The 20107-nt window shown below is 38.0% G+C and overlaps 1 protein-coding gene across 1 annotated transcript in view; it reads right to left on the bottom strand.

Annotated features, from left to right (window-relative positions):
- nol4la (nucleolar protein 4-like a) overlaps window positions 1–20107 on the bottom strand; it is a 41572-nt gene that overhangs the window by 8683 nt on the left and 12782 nt on the right. The window contains exons 2-5 of the mRNA XM_079827272.1: window positions 14348–14500; window positions 9557–9668; window positions 7795–7904; window positions 1910–2063 (exon numbers count right to left, since the gene is read on the bottom strand). Of these exons, the coding sequence (XP_079683398.1) occupies window positions 1910–2063; window positions 7795–7904; window positions 9557–9668; window positions 14348–14500 (529 nt within the window). The remainder of the gene's footprint in view (window positions 1–1909; window positions 2064–7794; window positions 7905–9556; window positions 9669–14347; window positions 14501–20107) is intronic.

The raw sequence follows: 20107 nt of genomic DNA, 5'->3' as shown, positions 1-20107 counted from the left end.
TAAAAATTACCCAGATGATCTACTACATTGGGCAAGATTCGGATGTATCCAATAGACATTTTACAATCCCATAAGGCAATGAGAGAGAAGTGTGAATGGCGAATGTAGATTGCCAGATTGCATTCTGCAATATTTTTTGTCACTATTTCAGGAACCTGTACATTTGTGAGTACACTAATACATCAATGTTGAAATGTTTGGGTTCAGTAAAATATTACATATTTCTGAAATTAGTCTTTTATGCTCATCAAGGCTCAAATAAATGCTTATTTGAACAAAAATACAGTAAATGTTTTTTTTAATTACTGACCACAAACATTTTAACTGTGGGTATAAATGACCTAAGAAGCTAATGTATTTGAACAAAAAGCTACAAAACTCACATTTTGATTTTATAGTGCCTCTAAGAAACTATTTCCACCTGATTTAACCATAAAAATTACATTGGTTGCTGTAACCTAATGTAGTCCGGTAGGTTGATTCAGTCATTTTACATCATATAATAATATAAATTAAATTAAATTAAATTATATAATAAATGCAAATTCTTTTGTTTTACATTTTTATTCGTTTTTTAATTGTAAATATTTTGTTTGTTTTAACATTTTTTAAAAGTTAAATGTAATTTTTTTTTATAATTTTTTTATCTGCAATAAGACAGCAATAAGTCAGACATGCTAAAACCAGGCAAGCTTACAATGTCGAGCAGAGGGGTAACCTTTATGATCACAGCTCTGACCGCCATTCCTAAAATACTATCATCCCTCTTTAGGATAATTCCCAGAGGGGCCTCTACAGCTGTCCGTCAAGGGTAAGGTGCACTGAGCATGTGCACAGTCCTTTAGTCACTTTCTCTCTTCTTATGATGGAGTAAGTGGACACGCGTGTCTGTGTATGTGGCCAAGCCGTTCCCTGCAGCCCCCTCAGAGCAAGATTACACAGGATTAGCACACAAAGAAGCGACCCAAGCTGCTTCCTCCCTATCTACCACCCAGTAAGACCCTCGACTGTCCCAGCAGCCATTTTAAAAAGCATCTCCACACATCCCCATTCCCCTCCCCCTGCCCTCATCCTCTTCTCTTCTGCCCCATTCATACACCATTCCAGCCCCCCTGCACTCAGCCGAATAAGAGACAAGACAGAGGGAGTGAGTGCTGGTGAAAGAAGGAAGTGTGTTCAATTAAAAAAAGGGGGCAGGGTCAACAACCCTGGAGTCTTGCAGTTGTTTACCCTGATCCGCAAACATGGGAGCCTTTGCCAAAGATTATTGGATACGGATAGGCTATATATTGGTTACATGAACAATAACACTGATGATAAAGATTATCTATCTATCTATCTATCTATCTATCTATCTATCTATCTATCTATCTATCTATCTATCTATCTATCTATCTATCTATCTATCTATCTATCTATCTATCTATCTATCTATCTATCTATCTATCTATCTATCTATCTATCTATCTATCTATCTATCTATCTATCTATCTATCTATCTATCTATCTATCTATCTATCTATCTATCTATCTATCTATCTATCTATCGCAGAAGCCCAGAGAATTGAGATTGACACACATTATAGAACTTGACACCCTGAAGATTTTCATATACTAACCAAAATGAAAAAAATAAGGCTGTCTCGGCATGGCTCTGCATACCCCAGACAATCCATTTAACCGGAATCTGTCCAGAGAGTAATGGAAGAGAGCGAGAGTGGCTGGAGTGCTGGGAAAAGGGCTATAATGGGCCTTCAGACACCTCCTCAACATCAGCTTTATAAGACACTTATCAGACTCTCACCAAAACAAAGTCTTCTCTGCTAAACGCTGACAGACAAGGTGGCTGTTATTTCAATGAAATGTACATGTACATAAATACAGTGTGAGTGAGTAAGAGACATCGTACCTTCTTCCTCTTTAATGCTGGGCTGTGGGGGTGTAGGCATCCTCTCTGTGTACGGGGCGGTGGGGCTGCTAGGCTCTGCGGCTGGAGCACGCTCAGTAGAGACCCACGCGGGCTCAGCCATGTCCAAATCCTCACTGCTTACCGAACTCTCATCCTGTATGTGTGTGAGAGAGAGACAGAGAGGGGGGAGGAGGAGGAAGTCAGAGAGCTCAGGATGTTCTGTGCACAAAATGAAGCTCACCCACCCCACTATCGCCTAGACATCACTAGATTCTACCATATCTTCTCCACAGCATCTCGACAAAGGCAAAGTCCTCAAACCTGTGTCAAAATAAACATTCTACAATTCCTACATTTCCTGTTTGGCGCAACCACGCTGCTATATGTAAGATTGTCAAGCAACATCTCACTTTACAAACTCTTTCTTCAGTCCGTTATCATACCAGTGTATCCTTTATTGAGGAAATTCCACATTCTGGGATGTGGGATGGAAAGGGACAAGAGGAGGAGGCTCTTAAATAATGAGTGAATACGAGGGGAGCTATTTTTAACCCTGTTGGAGCCAAAAACCCAAAAGATGCACACACAGCATGAGAAGATGTATGTATGTGTTTTCTTCACGAGTCATGTACTGGTTGAGAGTTGCAGAACAGCATTTAGTACACACAGTTCATTGCATGCACACATGCACTAAAACTAAAACTGAAATAAATATTAATTAAAGCTATAGAAATATTAAAAAACCACAAAGCAAAAGCATATAAAAATACTAAAACTTAAAGTTAACATTTAAAGTTTAACTTTTGTATATGTTTAATTAAAATATAAAAATAATAATTCAAAATAGTAATAACCAAAATAACAACTCTTTTGAAGAAAATGTCTTTAAAAATTAGTCAGTGTTGCATAACGGTCCATTCTACTCTCAGAAATAAGTTTTTCTTGGCGAAAATCACATTTCTGTTAACAATAATATGCAAATTGGAAAAAATATATGTTAAACTGTAACAGACCAAACTTTACTGTATTCACATCGTGGGTTACGCATAATGTACTGTAACGTTACTTAGTTCGAAATGCAAAAGCAAAAGAAAAGCAGTTCATTTTACCAGCGTTGAGCATCTTACAGCTCAAAATATTGTTAGATCATTGCTGATATCTTTTTTAGCATATTTTTTGCTATCAGTGTGTGATTAAAATGTTAAATTATCATCAAAGACCACATGACTTAATGTTGATTCAGCATAAAAGTGTTTTTAAATATGCACCTATGCAAAATTCTCTTTATATATTCTAATAGTTTTGTTAACATAATGTATTCATTACTTCAATGAGCTCATTGTTTCTGCCATAAATTAAAACATTGTTAGCTAACTGCGAGATTTGTATATGTATTTGTATATATTTGGACACAGTCACCTCTGGTAACAGATCACTCTAAATTGTAATGTAGAAACATGCATTTTATGTAAATCTGTGTGAAGCGATATGTATAGTGAAAAGCCCTGTACAAACAAATGTGAATTGAATTGAAATATGATCTGCATCCTCTATGCACTCTGACATAGCGTATGTGTGCCAGAATAAGTGCTGGTCCATGTTTAGCAGGCTGAAGGCATAGCGAATCACATCATGACCCTTGTCTTCACCTACGCTATAGGCGTGAACGCACCTCTCTACCTCTGCTGTTGTCATGACAATGAAGCTGCGAGAAAGTTCACTGTGACTTACAGCAGGTTCTAGAGCTTCTTGAAGTTAGCATCAACGCTTTCTTCATAGCCTCCCCAGTCCCCACACAGCCTCTCCCCAAACGTTCCAGGAAAACCCATAATACACCCTGTGCTTCCCATCTGTTTAGAACAAACCTTCTCAATGCCATAGCTAATCTTGTAGCTGCTGAGTTAAAGACTAGCAACAACCCCCACACATGTGTGACACTTCCTCATTTTAATTCCAAACAAACACCTCATTTCACTATCCAACCATCCCCTCTCTGCATTAACACACACCTGAACACAGAATTTAATTAATCTTCTTCCGAAAGACCCTCAAGCCCCTGGGCATCAAAATACGCCCTTCTCAGCAGCCCACTCATACAAATTGTATTTATTAAAACACTTTAACTTGACCTGAAAATTAAAAGTACATTCTATTTACTAATAAGCTCAATTTATTTAGCATCACATTACCAAGATTCTTTCTCTTCCCGCAAACAGACAAACAAATCTGGCCTCACTACACAATGTGTCCCTGGTTCTGTGTTTATTGTTACCATGGTAATCTGAAGAGTAGAGCAGGCTGAAAGAATGCAATCATCAGTGGTGCTCAAGAGAAGGTGAGAAATGCAGGTGTGTAGATAGAGATGTGTGTATGTGTTTGTGTGCGTGAGAGAGAGAGAAAAAGTCACTCTGATTTCACCCCCAAACTGTCACTGTGAATTGCCTCTCCATGTAAAACACACTCAGGATCACTTCCCTTTTCTGCCCTGCACTGCTAACAGGAACACATTCTGAAACAAACATCCTGGGACCCCACAGATCAGCTAATAGTCACAAAAATTAACCGGTGTAACAACAGATTTATCAAGCACTGGATTAGTTTGAGCTTGAGAGCCATGTTTTCTGAAACGTACAGTATTGTGACAGAAAGCCTATAATGTGTCCTTGTGATAGGCGTCATCATCATGATCCCAACATTTATTATCTAAAGTACAGACTGAAATCATGAAAGGTGTTCATTTGTAAAAGTGATTTCACACTGTCCTGTACAGCTGTGTGAACCAATATGTATACATATGCTAACACACACACGCACGCACACGCGCACACACACACACACACACACACACACACACACACACACACACACACACACACACACACACACACACACACACACACACACACACACACACACACACACACACACACACACACACACACACACTGTAAACATGGATCCATGTAACTCATAGAGTTAGCCTTGTGAAAAATTGGGTTCCCTCTGAGGTTTGTTTAGAGGACTGATGTGTGCGGTGCTGACTCCATTAGGTACCAAGTGGAGCATCAGTAACACAAGCAATGAGAAAGAGAAAAAAACAGGAGCAAGAAAAGATCAATGTAGACACAGGAATAAAGGTGCATGATGATGAAGAGAATGAGAAAAGTAAATAGATTTAGTCAAGTATAATCCCTAAATTAATATTAAACAAGCAGAAATTGTGCGTGCACTTTTTAAATCAGAATTTCAGTGTCCCAAAAGAACTGATGATTTCACAGATATACACTTCAAATGCTTGAGGACAGTAAGATTTGTTTTGTAAATAAATAAATAACTTCAGCAAAGATACATTAAAATTGATCAGAAGTGACAGTAACGTCTTTAAAATTGTTATAAAAAATTATATTTCAAATAAATGACGTTCTTTAAAACTTTTTATTTATCACGGTTTTAACTGTTTTTAACTTTGATAATAATAAGAAATGTTTCTTGAGCACCAAATCAGCATATTAGAATGATTTCTGAAGCAACATGTGACACTGAAGACTGGAGTGATGATGCTGAAAATTCAGATTTGCCACCACAGGAATAAATTACATTGATATATATATATATATATATATATATATATATATATATATATATATATATATATATATATATATATATATATATATATATATATATATACTTGTAATAAAATTTCACAATTTAAAAATGTTTACCATATTTCTGATCAAGTAAAAGCAGTCTTGGTGAGCATAAGAGACTTACAGACCCCAAACAGACCCCAAACTTTTGAACGGTAATGTATAAAATAATAATATATGATTCTGCTCCATGGGGAGATCTAGTTTACTTGTAAAACCTTGGTGTCACTAACCTTGCATACATTGACAAATCCAGTGATTATTTTATCCTCAATAGCGTTCATTGTCAGCCTGGTACCTTTGTTTCCTGGCAGACTAACAAAAAAAATCCTGTGTGCCCCCACTCCAGAAGTTGCGTAAATCCAGCCAATTAAAATTGAGCATGCCAGATGGAGAAAGTGCAATATGCATCTGACATCACTGAACAACAGACGGCCTGTTGGTGTGCTGTCTGAAGGTAATACCACTCTAAACATAACCTACCCTCATAATCTGAGAGAAATGATTTGTTGATAAGAACGTTGTTTGAGCCCCTACCCTAGCCCTAATCCTAACTTCAGCCCTGAAATCTGATTGGTTGATAGGAATGTTGATCCCAGAACACATTCTATAGTTGGGTGAATTACATTAAGCAAGAGGCAATACAACAGACACACTCCAAACAATCTTCAACCTAAGCAGTCTGATTGCACCTGACATGCAGACGAATAATGGTACTGCAAGTTTTTGCGTCTCATTTTTACCTTTACTTATTTTACATATTTCCATCTTATTTTGAACATGAAGAACAGATCGCTTAAACAAATAAAGCAATTCTGTTCTCATAATAGGTCTAATAATTTTAGGTTTATAGAAGGGTAGCTAGATAAAGTCACATGTTGGCCAGCAAAATTCATGTTTTTTCCCCTGTTCTTTGTGACCAACAAATCATCCAACTCCATGCAACTAATTGTATAGCTTATTTTCATTTTATAGAGTGTGGTACAACAGCGCCCCCTATCCACAGTTCTGTAGGATACCTACTACCATATATGTGACCCGGGACCACAAAAACAGTCATAAGGGTACATTTTTATTTATTTATAAAAAAAATGGATTTATTCATGAAAGCTGAAAGCTGAATAAATACTATTTGAAAAACTGGAATCTGAGGGTGCAAAAAAGTCTAAATATTGAGAAAATTGCCTTTAAAGTTGTCCAAATAAAGTTCTTAGCAATGCATATTAATACTAATAATAATTTTTATATATATATTTATGGTAAGAAATTTACAAAATATCTTCATGGAACATGATCGTTACTTAATATCCGTTACATAATTTTGACCCATACAATGTATTGTTGGCTATTGCCACAATATACCCGTGCAACTTATGACCGGTTTTGTGGTCCAGGGTCACATATAAAGGTTTCTCCAGCTCGGTGGATGTTTCTAACCTAAGCTGGGACGAGGGCAATGCAGCATATCACAGATACACACTTACAAAACGGCCTTTAAACTTTCCTCTGGGTGTTTCACACTTTGCATGTAATCTTAGAAAGCTTTCCTAACTACAATGCCATTTACACTATGTCTTTCTTCTGAGGTGCAGACAAGAGTTGAAAAAAAAAAATTCTGATAGCTTAAGTGAGCTGTAAATGCATTTGACCCAGTGATGTATCCTGGTGCATCTTAATCTTTCTGTTATGAGCATATTCTACAGTGAGAATATTCTCTAAATATGTGATCTTTTGTTTCAGCTATACAATTATATTCATGTACTATTTTAGTCCAGTGCTATAAGGAACTGTCTTTCATAAGGATGGGGGTTGTGTGTTTATCATCACCCCATTTATATAGCACAGTGACCCACAGACACATTCAGCTATTGCTATTCCAGGCATCCACATATACTGTTGCTGAGGCAACCATGTCTATAAGAGTTTACCTTGACAACCACACATTGCACCACAAGGCCTTGACGCAGTTCCTTTGAGCTGAGTGACTTTTACATTCAATTCTTTGCCCAGATACTAAGGAATATTTAGCACCCATCTCTAAAACTCAGGTTTAGGGGCAGATCAGCAAACACACAGACCGGTAACGACATGTCAATAGTGAATTATTTTAAACTCAATATATGTATTAAAAAAATAAATAAAAAAAACCCTGACAACATTGATGTATAAAACAACGCTTTCTTTCTCTCTTCAGTGCTCTTGTATCTTTCACTCTTTTGCTTGGTTTCTACCAACCTGCTCATTAGTGTTCATGCACTGTAGTTTCATCTGTTTTAGATAGGTGGCAGTGAGAGGCATGTTGTAATCGATGAGGTCTGGGACCAGGGAAGTGGGACGGTCATTCTCTGTGGGTGAAAAACAACAAAAGAAAGTACATTTCAATTTTTACTTTCACATTTTAGATTTTTTTTTTTACATTTCAGAATTAATATACAGACTACTGTTCAAAAGTTTGTGGTTGGAATTTTTAATAGATTTAAAATATATATATTTGGTTATCCTCACCAAAGCAGCATTTATTTAAATAAACATACAGTAAAAACAGTAATATTATGAAAAAATATTACATCTATTTATCTTGCTCAAGAAATATTTCTTATTATTATCATAGTTGAAAACTATGATTGCTGCTTAATATTAATAATATTTTACACGGTTCTTTACTGAAATAGAAATCTTTTGTGTCATTTTTTAAATATATTTTATGCATCCTAGCTGAATAGAAGTATCACTTTCTTTAAAAAAAATCTTACTGACAACAAAATTGAACAGTAGTGTAACTATATAAGTGTATAAATAATTTATCTTCAAAGAGCTTATAAAATGTGTAGCTAATTCATAAGACTTTCAAACATGTCCTATTTGTAATTATTAATTTGAAAGCCAATGTAGTTCACTCTATCCCGTTCTCAATAGTGTGCACGACTCAGTTCAGTCCCCTAGAAGGCGCTCTTGAGACAGCGCTCCAACAGACCCAGCTAAAACCCCCTCTGGTCTTTGTTAAAATCAAACACAATAAACGCAGACAGGCTTTTGTTTGGACACAGATCTTCTGACTCTATACAGAGCCGCAATATAGTATGAACAGTTCAATAGCATTTCTTTATTCTATAAACTGCTTTGGAGAGCAGGGATGACTCTACCCTTCAGAACCCCTGCAGGCAGAAGCTGATCAGCTCATTCACTATTCAAAGTTTGTTTAACATTCATTCTTCACAAATGCACAAAATTCGGTTGCGCATTTGCAAATCGTGTTTTGTGAATATGAATTAGGTAATGAGTTTGGGAATTGCTCTTTGCAAATATATAAAACATTTTTGCAAATGTGAATTAGCTTACAAATTTGTGAATCATTTGTTTAAATTATGAAACTATTTTAGCTAGCTACAGAAATCAAGATTATCGGTGGCAGTGTGAATTAGTCACATCAGTCTGTGACTAATGCAGACCAACGTCACGACGTGTGCGCAGATAGCTGACTTACATAGAGTATAATATATTTCCTCAGGGAAAGGTATTTATTGCTGACACTTTATGACAATAATGAAGTTGTGATTGTAACAGCTCTACTGTCTCTGATGCAAATATCCAGAGAGAAGGCATATATGAAGGTCATCACATGAGAGTCTGCTATGTCTTGAAGGATTGTGTGCATATTTCCTTTAGCATTATTTTTCCTTCTTTTTTTGTTAATCAGATGTTTATTGTGGGAAGCGCGTGGGTCGGATTATCCATGCATTAATTACAAGGGGCCCCGTAAAAGCGCAGAATTTGAGCCTTGCCTCTGTGGCTCATCAAAAACAGTGTGACTTTAATGAACATTTCGGAATCCTAATCTTTCCTAATTACCGCTAAAGGGTGATGCGCTCCCAAAACTTTAATTAATGATAAAATTAACAAAAACAACCAATTTACTTTTTTTGCATATTCATGTGTATGGTGCAAAATCATTAAAAATTGCAAATCTAGACATGAAAGTGCAAGAATGGTGCCTGACCTTTGAACTCAGCCGTGCTGGGGTTGATGTGCATCCTTTTCTGGCATTCTCCACAACTCATCAAGAAACGAGTCACCGCCTCCCGTGGAAGAAATGCGTAGGTCTCTGCAATCTGACAACCAAAGGAGAAAATATAACGGAGTAAGCAAATATTTTAGGAGAGATTAAACAGAGAAGCACAAACAAGGGAGTGTAACAACAAAAATAGTTTACTGTAGTTTACCAAAAGGGTGTGCATGCAACATGAAGGCTGTTCACTTAGTTGGGTTCAGAAGTAGGGTGTAGGGAGCAAGGCAGCACAGTAGGTTTTGGAACAGAGCTATTAATTTTCCTATTAATGACAACATAACTGCAACACAAAAGGTATTTGCTATATAAACTCATCTCTAACAATTTCTACTTTGAAACACCTCCCTTTTCTTCTTTCCCCTTCTCTGTATTTTCTATATTTTCATCCCTGTCCCCTTCCCTCCTCTCTCTTTTGCTCTTGTGTTCTTCTCCTGGAGGCTTTCTGTGAGCGACCTTCACACAGAGAGGGTGATCGAGCAGTAGCAATGGCAGGCCCTCCACCCTCCCCCCTTAGGTGGCACAGAGGGAAAAGGCCAACCAGGGAAAACCGCACCTCCCAGACTGCCCCCTCCTCGCAGGCTGGTCTCTGTGGGCTGCTTGTGCTATGAGACCTGACAGCAGGGCTCTCCAGGGCACTGGCTGAGAAGAGGAGGTGAACGTTGCCCCAAGGACATTGTGAAGCCCCTGCCACCCCCGCACACACATACAAACAGCTTTTTGCATCTTCAGTATTGGGGGTGCTCCCTTCGCCTTTGTGTGTTTGAAATAATGAACGCGACTTTCCCTCATCTTCAAAGGAATAAGCTGAGGTCCAGTAGGACAGAGAACATTGTTAATGCACAAGAATGTAATTTTATAATAAAAAGACCAACAAAAAAAGCATAGAATCTCAGGGAGTGGTGTCATGGGTGCCCCTTCAGTGGTCTCAATCTCAATACGGCATCATTGCAATCCCATCAGGCTACCACTAGAGGGCAGTATGCAGATAGCAGCAGGACATGAAAGGGTAGTGGGTCAGGACAGGAAGGGTGATCTTGAATAAGATTCCTTTTTAGTTACAGTAGTTATGACTGGAGTCGATTTATATACGTATGAGCAAATGAATAAGAGGTGAAAAAGTGAGCACAGATACCTTCATTCTATTCAATGATATTATAAATAGTAATGATAACTAGTGTAACTAGCAACGAGAACTAACCATCATTTTACAGTGATTAATAATGCAGTTATTATTATTATTCACCCCTCCCAAAATATTATACGAATTACAATAAAGAACAATATATAATTATTTGTATTATTATTTTAGATTATTTTGCAAAATATAATCAAAATAATTATTAATTAATATAGCATATTATTTTGCAATAATAATATTACTGGAAAACAAAATAACATTATTATCATTAGTCACCACTCCAAATTAAAATAAATAAATAATAATAATAATTATTATTATTATTATTTGTATTTTATAATATTTGATTATAATATACAATCTAAATAATTGATAATTTTTCAACAATTTCAATAATTCATTATTATTATTATATGAATCACCCCAAAACGACTGTTTTATATTAGATGGTATTGTTATATTGCTATACAATAGATATCATCTGCAATAACTATTTCTGTCACTCTGTCACTGGTGTGGACTTCATTGCAGACCTGGCACACATCACCATGTGTCATTATGCCAAAAGTATGGACTCTGATCAGGACCTGAAAGGCTCAGGTGGCATTTGGGACAGGGCCATGGATTTAAAAATGTAGGTTTCTGTACATCACCAATCAGAGTCAGTCGCAGTTAACTATACAGCCAATGGAAGTCAGTTCAACCTGAGCAAATGAAGCCAATCAGCTGATTTCTGAAGGTCACAACCAATCGGTGAGACCTTAGAGTGCTGTGATCTTTGCTTGTTTGATAGTCCAGCAGTTTTAGAGTGGTTCAATGTGTGCCAAATGTCAAAAACATGGCTATCAGACAGTTAATTACTTTAATTAGGTGATTAGCGCAGAGCTTAGTGGGGGCTGGAACCCGACACCTGCTTTTACACACCAAGGAATCACAGCACAAGAGAGCATAATAAAGCATACTCTGTGCACACTTACACATCCCCTATCTACTTCTATAAGAATATATGTTAAGTCTAGTTTCTGTGTTCTACTTTAATTGGATCCGATTCTAACTGCTGCATTAGGTTGTACTTCGCATCGTCCTCCCCCCTCCATTATCAAATAATAAGCAACATAATAACTCAATAACATGCTGAATGATTTTGCTCAGAAACATAATAGTCTGCTTGTAATTACACACTACATAGAGAAAGTATGCAGCACAAGAATAAAGGTATGTGCTATAACATCCCTGTCACACACACACACACACACACACACACACACACACACACACACACACACACACACACACACACACACACACACACACACACACACACACACACACACACACACACACACACACACACACACACACACACACACACACACACACACACACACACACACAGACAGTTTGTTTAGGACATTGCATAGACTTCCACTGATTCTATATCAGGTAAATAATATTTTCTATTGCCTTACCTAACCCCTTCCCCTAAATTAATCACAGAAACCTGTGTCAAACACTAGATTATAAAAAAGCCTTTTTAAGGATCAGTAAAATGTCCTCACTAGTTAGTTTTCATAATATTTCACTATAAATGTGAGGACATTTGGTCCTCACAAGTATAGACTAACCTGTACACACACACAGACATAGTCCCCTTTACACCTAAGAATGGTAGTTGAGAAAGCACTCATTATTATGAGCACCAGTAGAAAATAAATTGGACAGAGTTATTTTGAAGTGAAGCAAAAATTGTCACAGTGGGCTTTTTTTCTCCACTAAATATCATACAGAAACTCTGTCTGACACTCTTAAGTTTTCGAGACCTCTCAGACAGTCAGAGAAAGAGAAAATATGGCAGATATACTGAAGACAAAGGGTTTGCAGGGCTGATTGCAGGTTGCAGTTTGGGCAACTTAAAATACAGCTCAATCCAAAATGAAATCCACTGTCTGTGGCTATGACAAAGCTCTAGTCCTACCATGGGGGGGAAGAGAGAAATCTTTAATACAAAATAAATTGCTTTCCTAGACAGTAATATGTTTAAAAAGAGACTGAATTAATAATTCTCCTGCTTCTCAGATTGTTCTCCTGAAAAATGAGAATCTCACATGCATCTCTGAGTTTCACAAAAGATCTCAGCAAAATTACACAAACTGTGCACTGATTTCCCAAGTCTACTATCAAAGTCCAATATTTCAATATAAACAAGATTTTAATATTTCCCAAAAACAAATTATATGAGCTATCCTGTCAATGAATTGTACAGCTCTACACTCTGTCTTGACAGTTGTCTCATTTTGTATGTTTAATTCTCCTGAGGAGTTTTGAGCATTGCTCTTTACTTGGTTAAATTTACTTAAATGAAACTGAGAACTAGGGCTGCACAATTTAGGGAAAGAATCGAATTGCAATTTTCTGGAAAAAAAAGAAAAAGATTATGATTTAAAATGCGATTAAAACAAACAAAAAATCTCCTTGTTTCCTATGCTTGTTTTTAGGGCTGCACAATATGGCCAATATTACAGCATATTATCAATATGACTGAAATAATAATAACAATTCCTTTTCTAAATAGAAAAACATTAAACAAAATATTGTAATATATCGATATTTGTAAAATAAAAAATGTAAGATCAAATAAGAGTATTTATATAATAATAATTATTTTCTAATATTTAAAGCTGTCCTAATTTCGTAATTTCCAAATGTTAAGCAATCAAGGATTCATTTTGGCGGAAAAACTCAGGGAGCTTATCTTCTGTTGACAAAAGCATGCGCTCATCTCAGTACAAGTTTTGGGAAGTTGGTTGATGCATGTTCAGGACATGCAGAGGTGAGTTTGTGTGAAGCAGAAAACACTGAGAACACTGTATCATGAGCAGCTCGCGTGTAAAAGAAGAGCCTCGTTTCACTCTGAAACACTGAGGGCATATAATTACTTAAATCTCAGCCATTGCGGTTTTAATTCGATTAATCGTGCAGCCCTACTGAGAACTACAGAAGTCCTGAGTCACGAAAGGGCAAACTCTGAGCAATACAATTTCCCTCTGGGCTTGGCGAGCCGGGCAGCTTTATATAAGTCCCATGATGCAATACTTGTCACTTGGGTCTTGTCATGTTTGACAGCTTGAGAGGTAGTGATGTTGACTTACATCGGTGGGTCAGACGGGTTCAGGTTTGAAAAGATTTTCGATTGCGTTGGATTGCTTTTCACAAACGTGGGTGGGTGCGAGTCAGAAAAAGCTGGCCAGTACATCACTAGTATGCATTTGCTGTTATTGCATTAAAAAACATAAAAGTAAATCCACAAAACATCCTTGTTGATTTATAGTCTGTAATAGCTCAACAGTGCGACAGGTGTTTCAAAATGGCTGCTGTTGCCTCAGCAACAGCCTTGACTTATTATAGTTATTCAGATGTTCTACTTTAGAGTTGCTTGTGTGGTCGTTAAAATAAATAGAGCGAGGACAGTTTTGCACATTGCTGCATATGAAGCCTATGCTGCATGTACTTTTTTATAGCAAGAGAAAGGGTTTCGCTTATGTGTGTCTTGACTATATTTTATGCACTGAATGATTGTGTCTCACCGCCTTATAGGTCTTTTTCTGGCCGGCATGTTTAGGTGCTCTACCAGGATCCACACCCATCTCAACGTGCATGGCATAGATGATATCAAAAAAATCCTCCACTACAGCAACCCGCTTCAAAGAGCTGTCCTGGGCCGCCCCTCCATCTGAACACTGCAGAGAGACAGAGAGAAATGGTGATTATAAAACAACATTCAAAAATTCAGACTTCAGGCAAAAGTGGCCCCAATCAGATTTCTTTTTTCATTTCTTTTAATAAAACCACATGGAATCAGATCAGTTCGATTCTGATTTGGGCCACTTCCATAAGTGGTCCAAAATCATATACAGTCATATTAGAATTCATGCAACTTTTACATCACTTTAGATCAACATTCGTCGTAAGATTTTACATATCAGTAGTTTTGGTCAAATATAAGACAGCTTTGAAAGCAGCTGGACGGACAGTGGGACCTTAGAACTCATAAGTATTACGGTGACGGCTCTATAAAAGCAAACCTTGAGGGAAAGCTATTGAAGAAAAACTGCTTTCTTTCTTCTAATCCTCATCGTTGTCCTCATTATTGGCTGTGCATGAATTTGGTTTCCGTGGCACATCGCCTTATAAATGATCGTGTAAATGCAGACAGATGCATGGCGTCTTTGTTGTGGGTCAGTTCAATTCGATTCACTCTCGAATCTGATTTTGACCACATTTAAAATAAAAAAAAATGAACAGATCTGAGTAATAATCAGAATTTAGCACTAAGGCTTGCAGTATGAATATCGCCTATTGGACCTCATACTTCATTGGGCTTTTCACAACTACTGCATGCTATTACTGGGTATTATTATTTAGGTTTCAAAATTTCCCACTGTACATCTAGAAACCCTGGGTTAATGTTCTTATTTGCATATTCATGAGTCAGTAACACTGATTGGACAAATAACAGCTCTGTATAAAAACAAATAACACGTTCTCTTCTTCACTCCAGTTGCATTTGCTCGACATTTTTTGCTTTTGTCTCAAACACCGCCACTAAACAGCATGCGAAGGCCTCTGACAGCAGCAATGACACAGCAACCAGATGAACTCTGCATGCACCAGTCTGCAGACTGGCATCTTTATGGGCACAATTCTTTACAGCTCATACATTATTTGAGCTTCTGAGTTGCATTCTCCACATTTATGCTGATCTCAGTCAACTAAACAGCTCCTTGATGAGCGCTGCGCTACAGGGCTTTATGAGTATTGCCCTGGGGTTATTGTGATGGCTATGTAAGGCTAAGAGAGTCTCTTTTTGTGTAGTGTAATATTCAGACGTTCATTGATCTGAATCTAATATTGAGTCCTTCACAGCTCAGGAGGTTTCTTACTGAATATCTCCACTGTTAGATTTGTGTGTGAGAGAAATACAATGTGGTTTTTTGAACACTTTGCTGCAGCTTTTTTTAAAATAACTGCTTTCTTTACCACAAACACAAACACAACAAGCCCCACCTCTAACCACCGCCACCTTCAACCCTGCTTTCCATAAAGCTGACCCTGTCGCTATGGCAACTGGCAGTGATCTCGGGCAGGTGTGCAGGGCAGCAGGTCATGTGACACCTGCCGGAATTCTGATCACTAAGACAACCTTCTTATTCTTCCAGTCCCACACGGGCCCAACCGTCACCTGTTCTTTATTGCTTTCACACCTTTTTCTCTCATTATTTCTTTCTCAGCTTTACTTCAGTCTTTTTTTCCAAGTAACTGTGGCTTATTTCTTTTAAAGGTGAAATGTGTAATTGTTGTGCCACTAGCATCAACGATATGGATTTTCAAGAACTATTGTTTTCAAACAGGTTTCCAAAACACTCCACCAGTCTTTCATTGGACAAAAAAAGTAGCCACGCCCCAAAATCACATCATTGGTTAAACCACACTAGCTATGTCAGGATGAAGTTCCACAGAGATACAGTACACTTTTTGGGGGTGTTATTTACTTATAGCTTACTTATAGTTGTCCCTGATTATTAAACTGTGATATTGTAATATTAAACTGGATTTTATATTGTTTCTTTTATTTTAACAGTGAAAATTACGCTCTCAAAACCTAACATTATTTGTCACTAATATCACAAACATCTCTACTAGACTTTTTGTGACATTTTTGTGTTTTCTATAATGCATAAACAAAGTTAGCTTGTATTGTTTCCATCAGCAGGTGTTGTGTAAAAAAGGAAGTAGCCGTCACTCTCCTTCCTCTTCATATAATTTGTTTCTCTCTCTCTCTCTCTCCCTCATTCTTTAACTGCACATTTCTACGTTGATTCCCAGACAGGCTAACGTTTTTCTTTCCTATTTTCTCCACTTGTTTTCCTTTCTCCGTCACCTTTTCCCTAAGACATCTTTCTTTTTCTCTCTCTCTCTCTGCCTTTTTTCTCCTGTCCCGCTCCATCTTCCCTCTCTCCCTCTTTCTCTCGCTCCCCCTTTCCCAAGTGCCAGGTAATGAAGGTTGCCATGGCAACTAAAACCAGCGCACAGAGCAGGATCGCTTTAATCCGGCCCTCTCCAGCCATCCGACTTGTGCATGCATTCCCCCCTCTCTTCATAATTATAAGTCTTATTATGCCACGATCACTCAAACATGCACCAACCTGGTTTTCAAGATCTCGGTCACGAGGGGACTATGCCACACCTAAGGAGAAACCCTCTTGATCTCTGTCAACCAGAGAATATTCTAGAAATGGTCCCTCTAGGACGCAGGACACAGACTCTAGGACCAGACGCAGACTCCTCCAATACCTTAGAGAAGAAAGCCTCGGTTATAGCCGTGGGGGGAGGACTGTGTGTGTTTGACTCTCTCTGTCCTACAAACATCTCCATCTCAGCTCGATTGCTTCATTCCGGTTGCTTTCACACATGCACTCATAGACACAAACATTTCCTCCCCCCCCCATATCCCCAATCTGAGGGCACATCACAGTCTGAGACACCAGTGTGTGGGTGACTAAAGTAGGCCAGCAGGATCAGGGCGATCTGCTCGCCTCTACCCAAGGCCTAACTTAGGCCATACCTGACACACAGTGACGCATACTGTACCCATATAGACCCAAATATGGGCCAGTTCAGTAAATCACTGTGTGCAATAATAACAACATATCACAATGAAATCAGTGGGTCATCAAAAAAGAAATCCCAATGCGAAGCAGGTGATCTGATTCAACCCTAAAGTGGTTTATTTTGCAATGATGACAAACAGTTCATTATTCTATTTAATACACAGCTAAATAAACTAATAAATGGATATGAAATATTGTATTCCATTGACTGTACTCAGCACAATAACAGTAAAGTTGAATCTAACGTCATTTAAGTAGAAATTGTATTATGCGAGAAAATAGACTGCAAAATAAAATGAAAGACAATAGCTGACTATTTATTTACTGTTAACTTTTAGGAAAAGGAACAGTCCCCCCAAAACATTTTTTTGAGTTGATTTACTCCCCCTCATGTCGTTTCCAATCCATGTGCAAATGTAAGTGAACAACTTGATCCCTTCATGAAGGGCCCTTCCACAAGGCCGTTAGCAAAGGGTACATGTGATGGTCACTTCGAGGGTGTAATTTTATCATTTATGGTCAAGTGACCCAGCGAATACTTGTGATTCATTTTAAAGCTAGATGGCGGAAGAGTTCGAGTTAACTTACAAACAGAGCAATTCAAGTTGTTTTGTTTTGTTTGTGATATATTTCACACATTTTTATTAGGGTTAGGGTCCAAAGAGGAGATGGCAAATTTTAAAGTTCAGAGCAGAGAAATACACACATATATATAATGCATATTTATTTTTTTATATAAAATGTATATTTATTTGCAACAGCTATGTTAACAGCAATAATACGAAATTTGTTTTTATCTGTCGTAAGAACAGCTAATCAGCTGATGCGTTGTCATGGGAACATCCCAGATGAAGATAATGAGGAAATTAAGTTGTCTTTCATTGCTCCCTTCGCCAAGTGTGCTCCAAACGGCTACATAATGGCACGCAAGTGCCCTGCTCCCTCCAAAGCCCCCACTTCAAGGCTCTTCCCTTCGAAGGGAGTAGGGCATAGGGATGCTCACTACCGTTTGGAATTCTCCCCATATAGAAATGGTCACCTGCTTTTTCTACTACTTCAATACTTCAGCACAAAAAGATGCATTTCTGCCACCTAGTGGCCTGGAGTGTACACTGTGTTGGATGATGCACAAGAGCAACTGAAGCTACCCCGTTTTTACTGTAAAACTGCTGTACTGTAAAAATCTATTTAGGCAATCTGTTGACTGCAACAATGATGAATTCTGAAGTTTAGAAGTCAAAATGATTTACTGCAGGATACAATTATTGACCAATCAGAGAGAAAAAATTTATATATATCACAGAATGCTTGGTTGTAAAAATGTCTAATTTGAAAGTGCCAGACTGTTACTAATTTGATAAACGGTAACCAATTGCGACTGCAGATAGTATGACTCACACAGTGAATGTTTTATTAACCCTGATGAGGTGATCACACTCCTCACTCACTCTTCCTCAAAGCACAAAAGCGCAGTGTTTAGTTTCTCAGGTTGAGCTGACTGTTTGTTCCCAACGTGGAGCAACAGCGTGTGTGTTTAATCATTAAACCACTGTAGAGCTGAACTGGCATGTGTGTGAGATGCTGCTTTCTGGGCCTGAAAGTGCACGGTTTCATCATCCTCTCATCATTTTAAAGAAGCGCTGTGAATTGTCAGCAGCAGCAATCAGCATTTCCCCTTCTAAAACTCTATCTGTCTCTTTCTCTTTTTTTGAGACCCTGCAAGCCTTGGCTTTTTCCAGATGTGGCATATTTTTCAATCTCCCTCTCCTCGTCTCTATCCCTCCTATTCTCTTTCTCTCTGCTTTTCTCTCTCTTTCTTTCCCTCTCTCACCCGTCCCGCTCCAAACAGCTCTGTTGCTAGGAGACTGGAGGGGCTGATTCGGCAAGCGGCCACCCCGACCCCCCACCCCCTCTGGCAGTCGCACACACACAGATAGAGAGTCTCTGAACATTCGTACACACACAGGGGCAGTGAAGGGAGGGGGCAAGAGAAAGGAGGCAGCTGGGTCACACTTGCGCACACATACACGTATGCATGGGCCAACGGAGATAGAAGAGCCCTAGCAAGTATTTATATGTGAAAAGGGTAAAGAAGACCTGATAGACTAGAGCAATGTAACTGAACATGACCGATTCGCCAGTAAACGGGACACGATACGCATACATATAAGATGCTTTTAAAAATAAAACACTCAGTAGCTTGAACCATATAGCTTGAGTAGCCAGTGGGACATTACCGTGGTGTCACCACATTAATCTAGTTTTTCCTCACTGCTGCCCCACACATAAGCTTTATCAGTGTTCAGATAAACTAAAGCAATAATAAACTATAAAAAATAAAATAAAAGCATTGTAAATGAACTAACGCAGATGTATCAAGTAATAAAATATCAGTCTCTTGTGGGGTCAAGAATGATTTTTATTCTAGTATAATACTACTATACTTTTTATTGCTAAACTCACTCAAATGTTATGGTGCCATAAGTGAATAATTTCCATTAGTGTTACTATTGGGTTGTCTAACGTGTGTTTTTTTGTGTATTGCTAGGAGGTTGCAAGAGAGCGTTGTTATGTGGTTGCTAACCTGTTCTGAGTGTTTTTACTGTGTTGCTAGTAGTTTTTAGTGTATTGGTAAGTTTTTTTTTTTAAGAGATTGCCTTCAGTGTGTTTATTTCT

This window comes from Gobio gobio (genome assembly GCF_949357685.1).
Source record: "Gobio gobio genome assembly, chromosome: 10".
Taxonomy (NCBI): Eukaryota; Metazoa; Chordata; class Actinopteri; order Cypriniformes; family Gobionidae; genus Gobio; species Gobio gobio.
The sequence above is the reverse complement of the archived record's forward strand: the minus strand, read 5'-3'. Positions and strand labels throughout refer to the sequence as shown.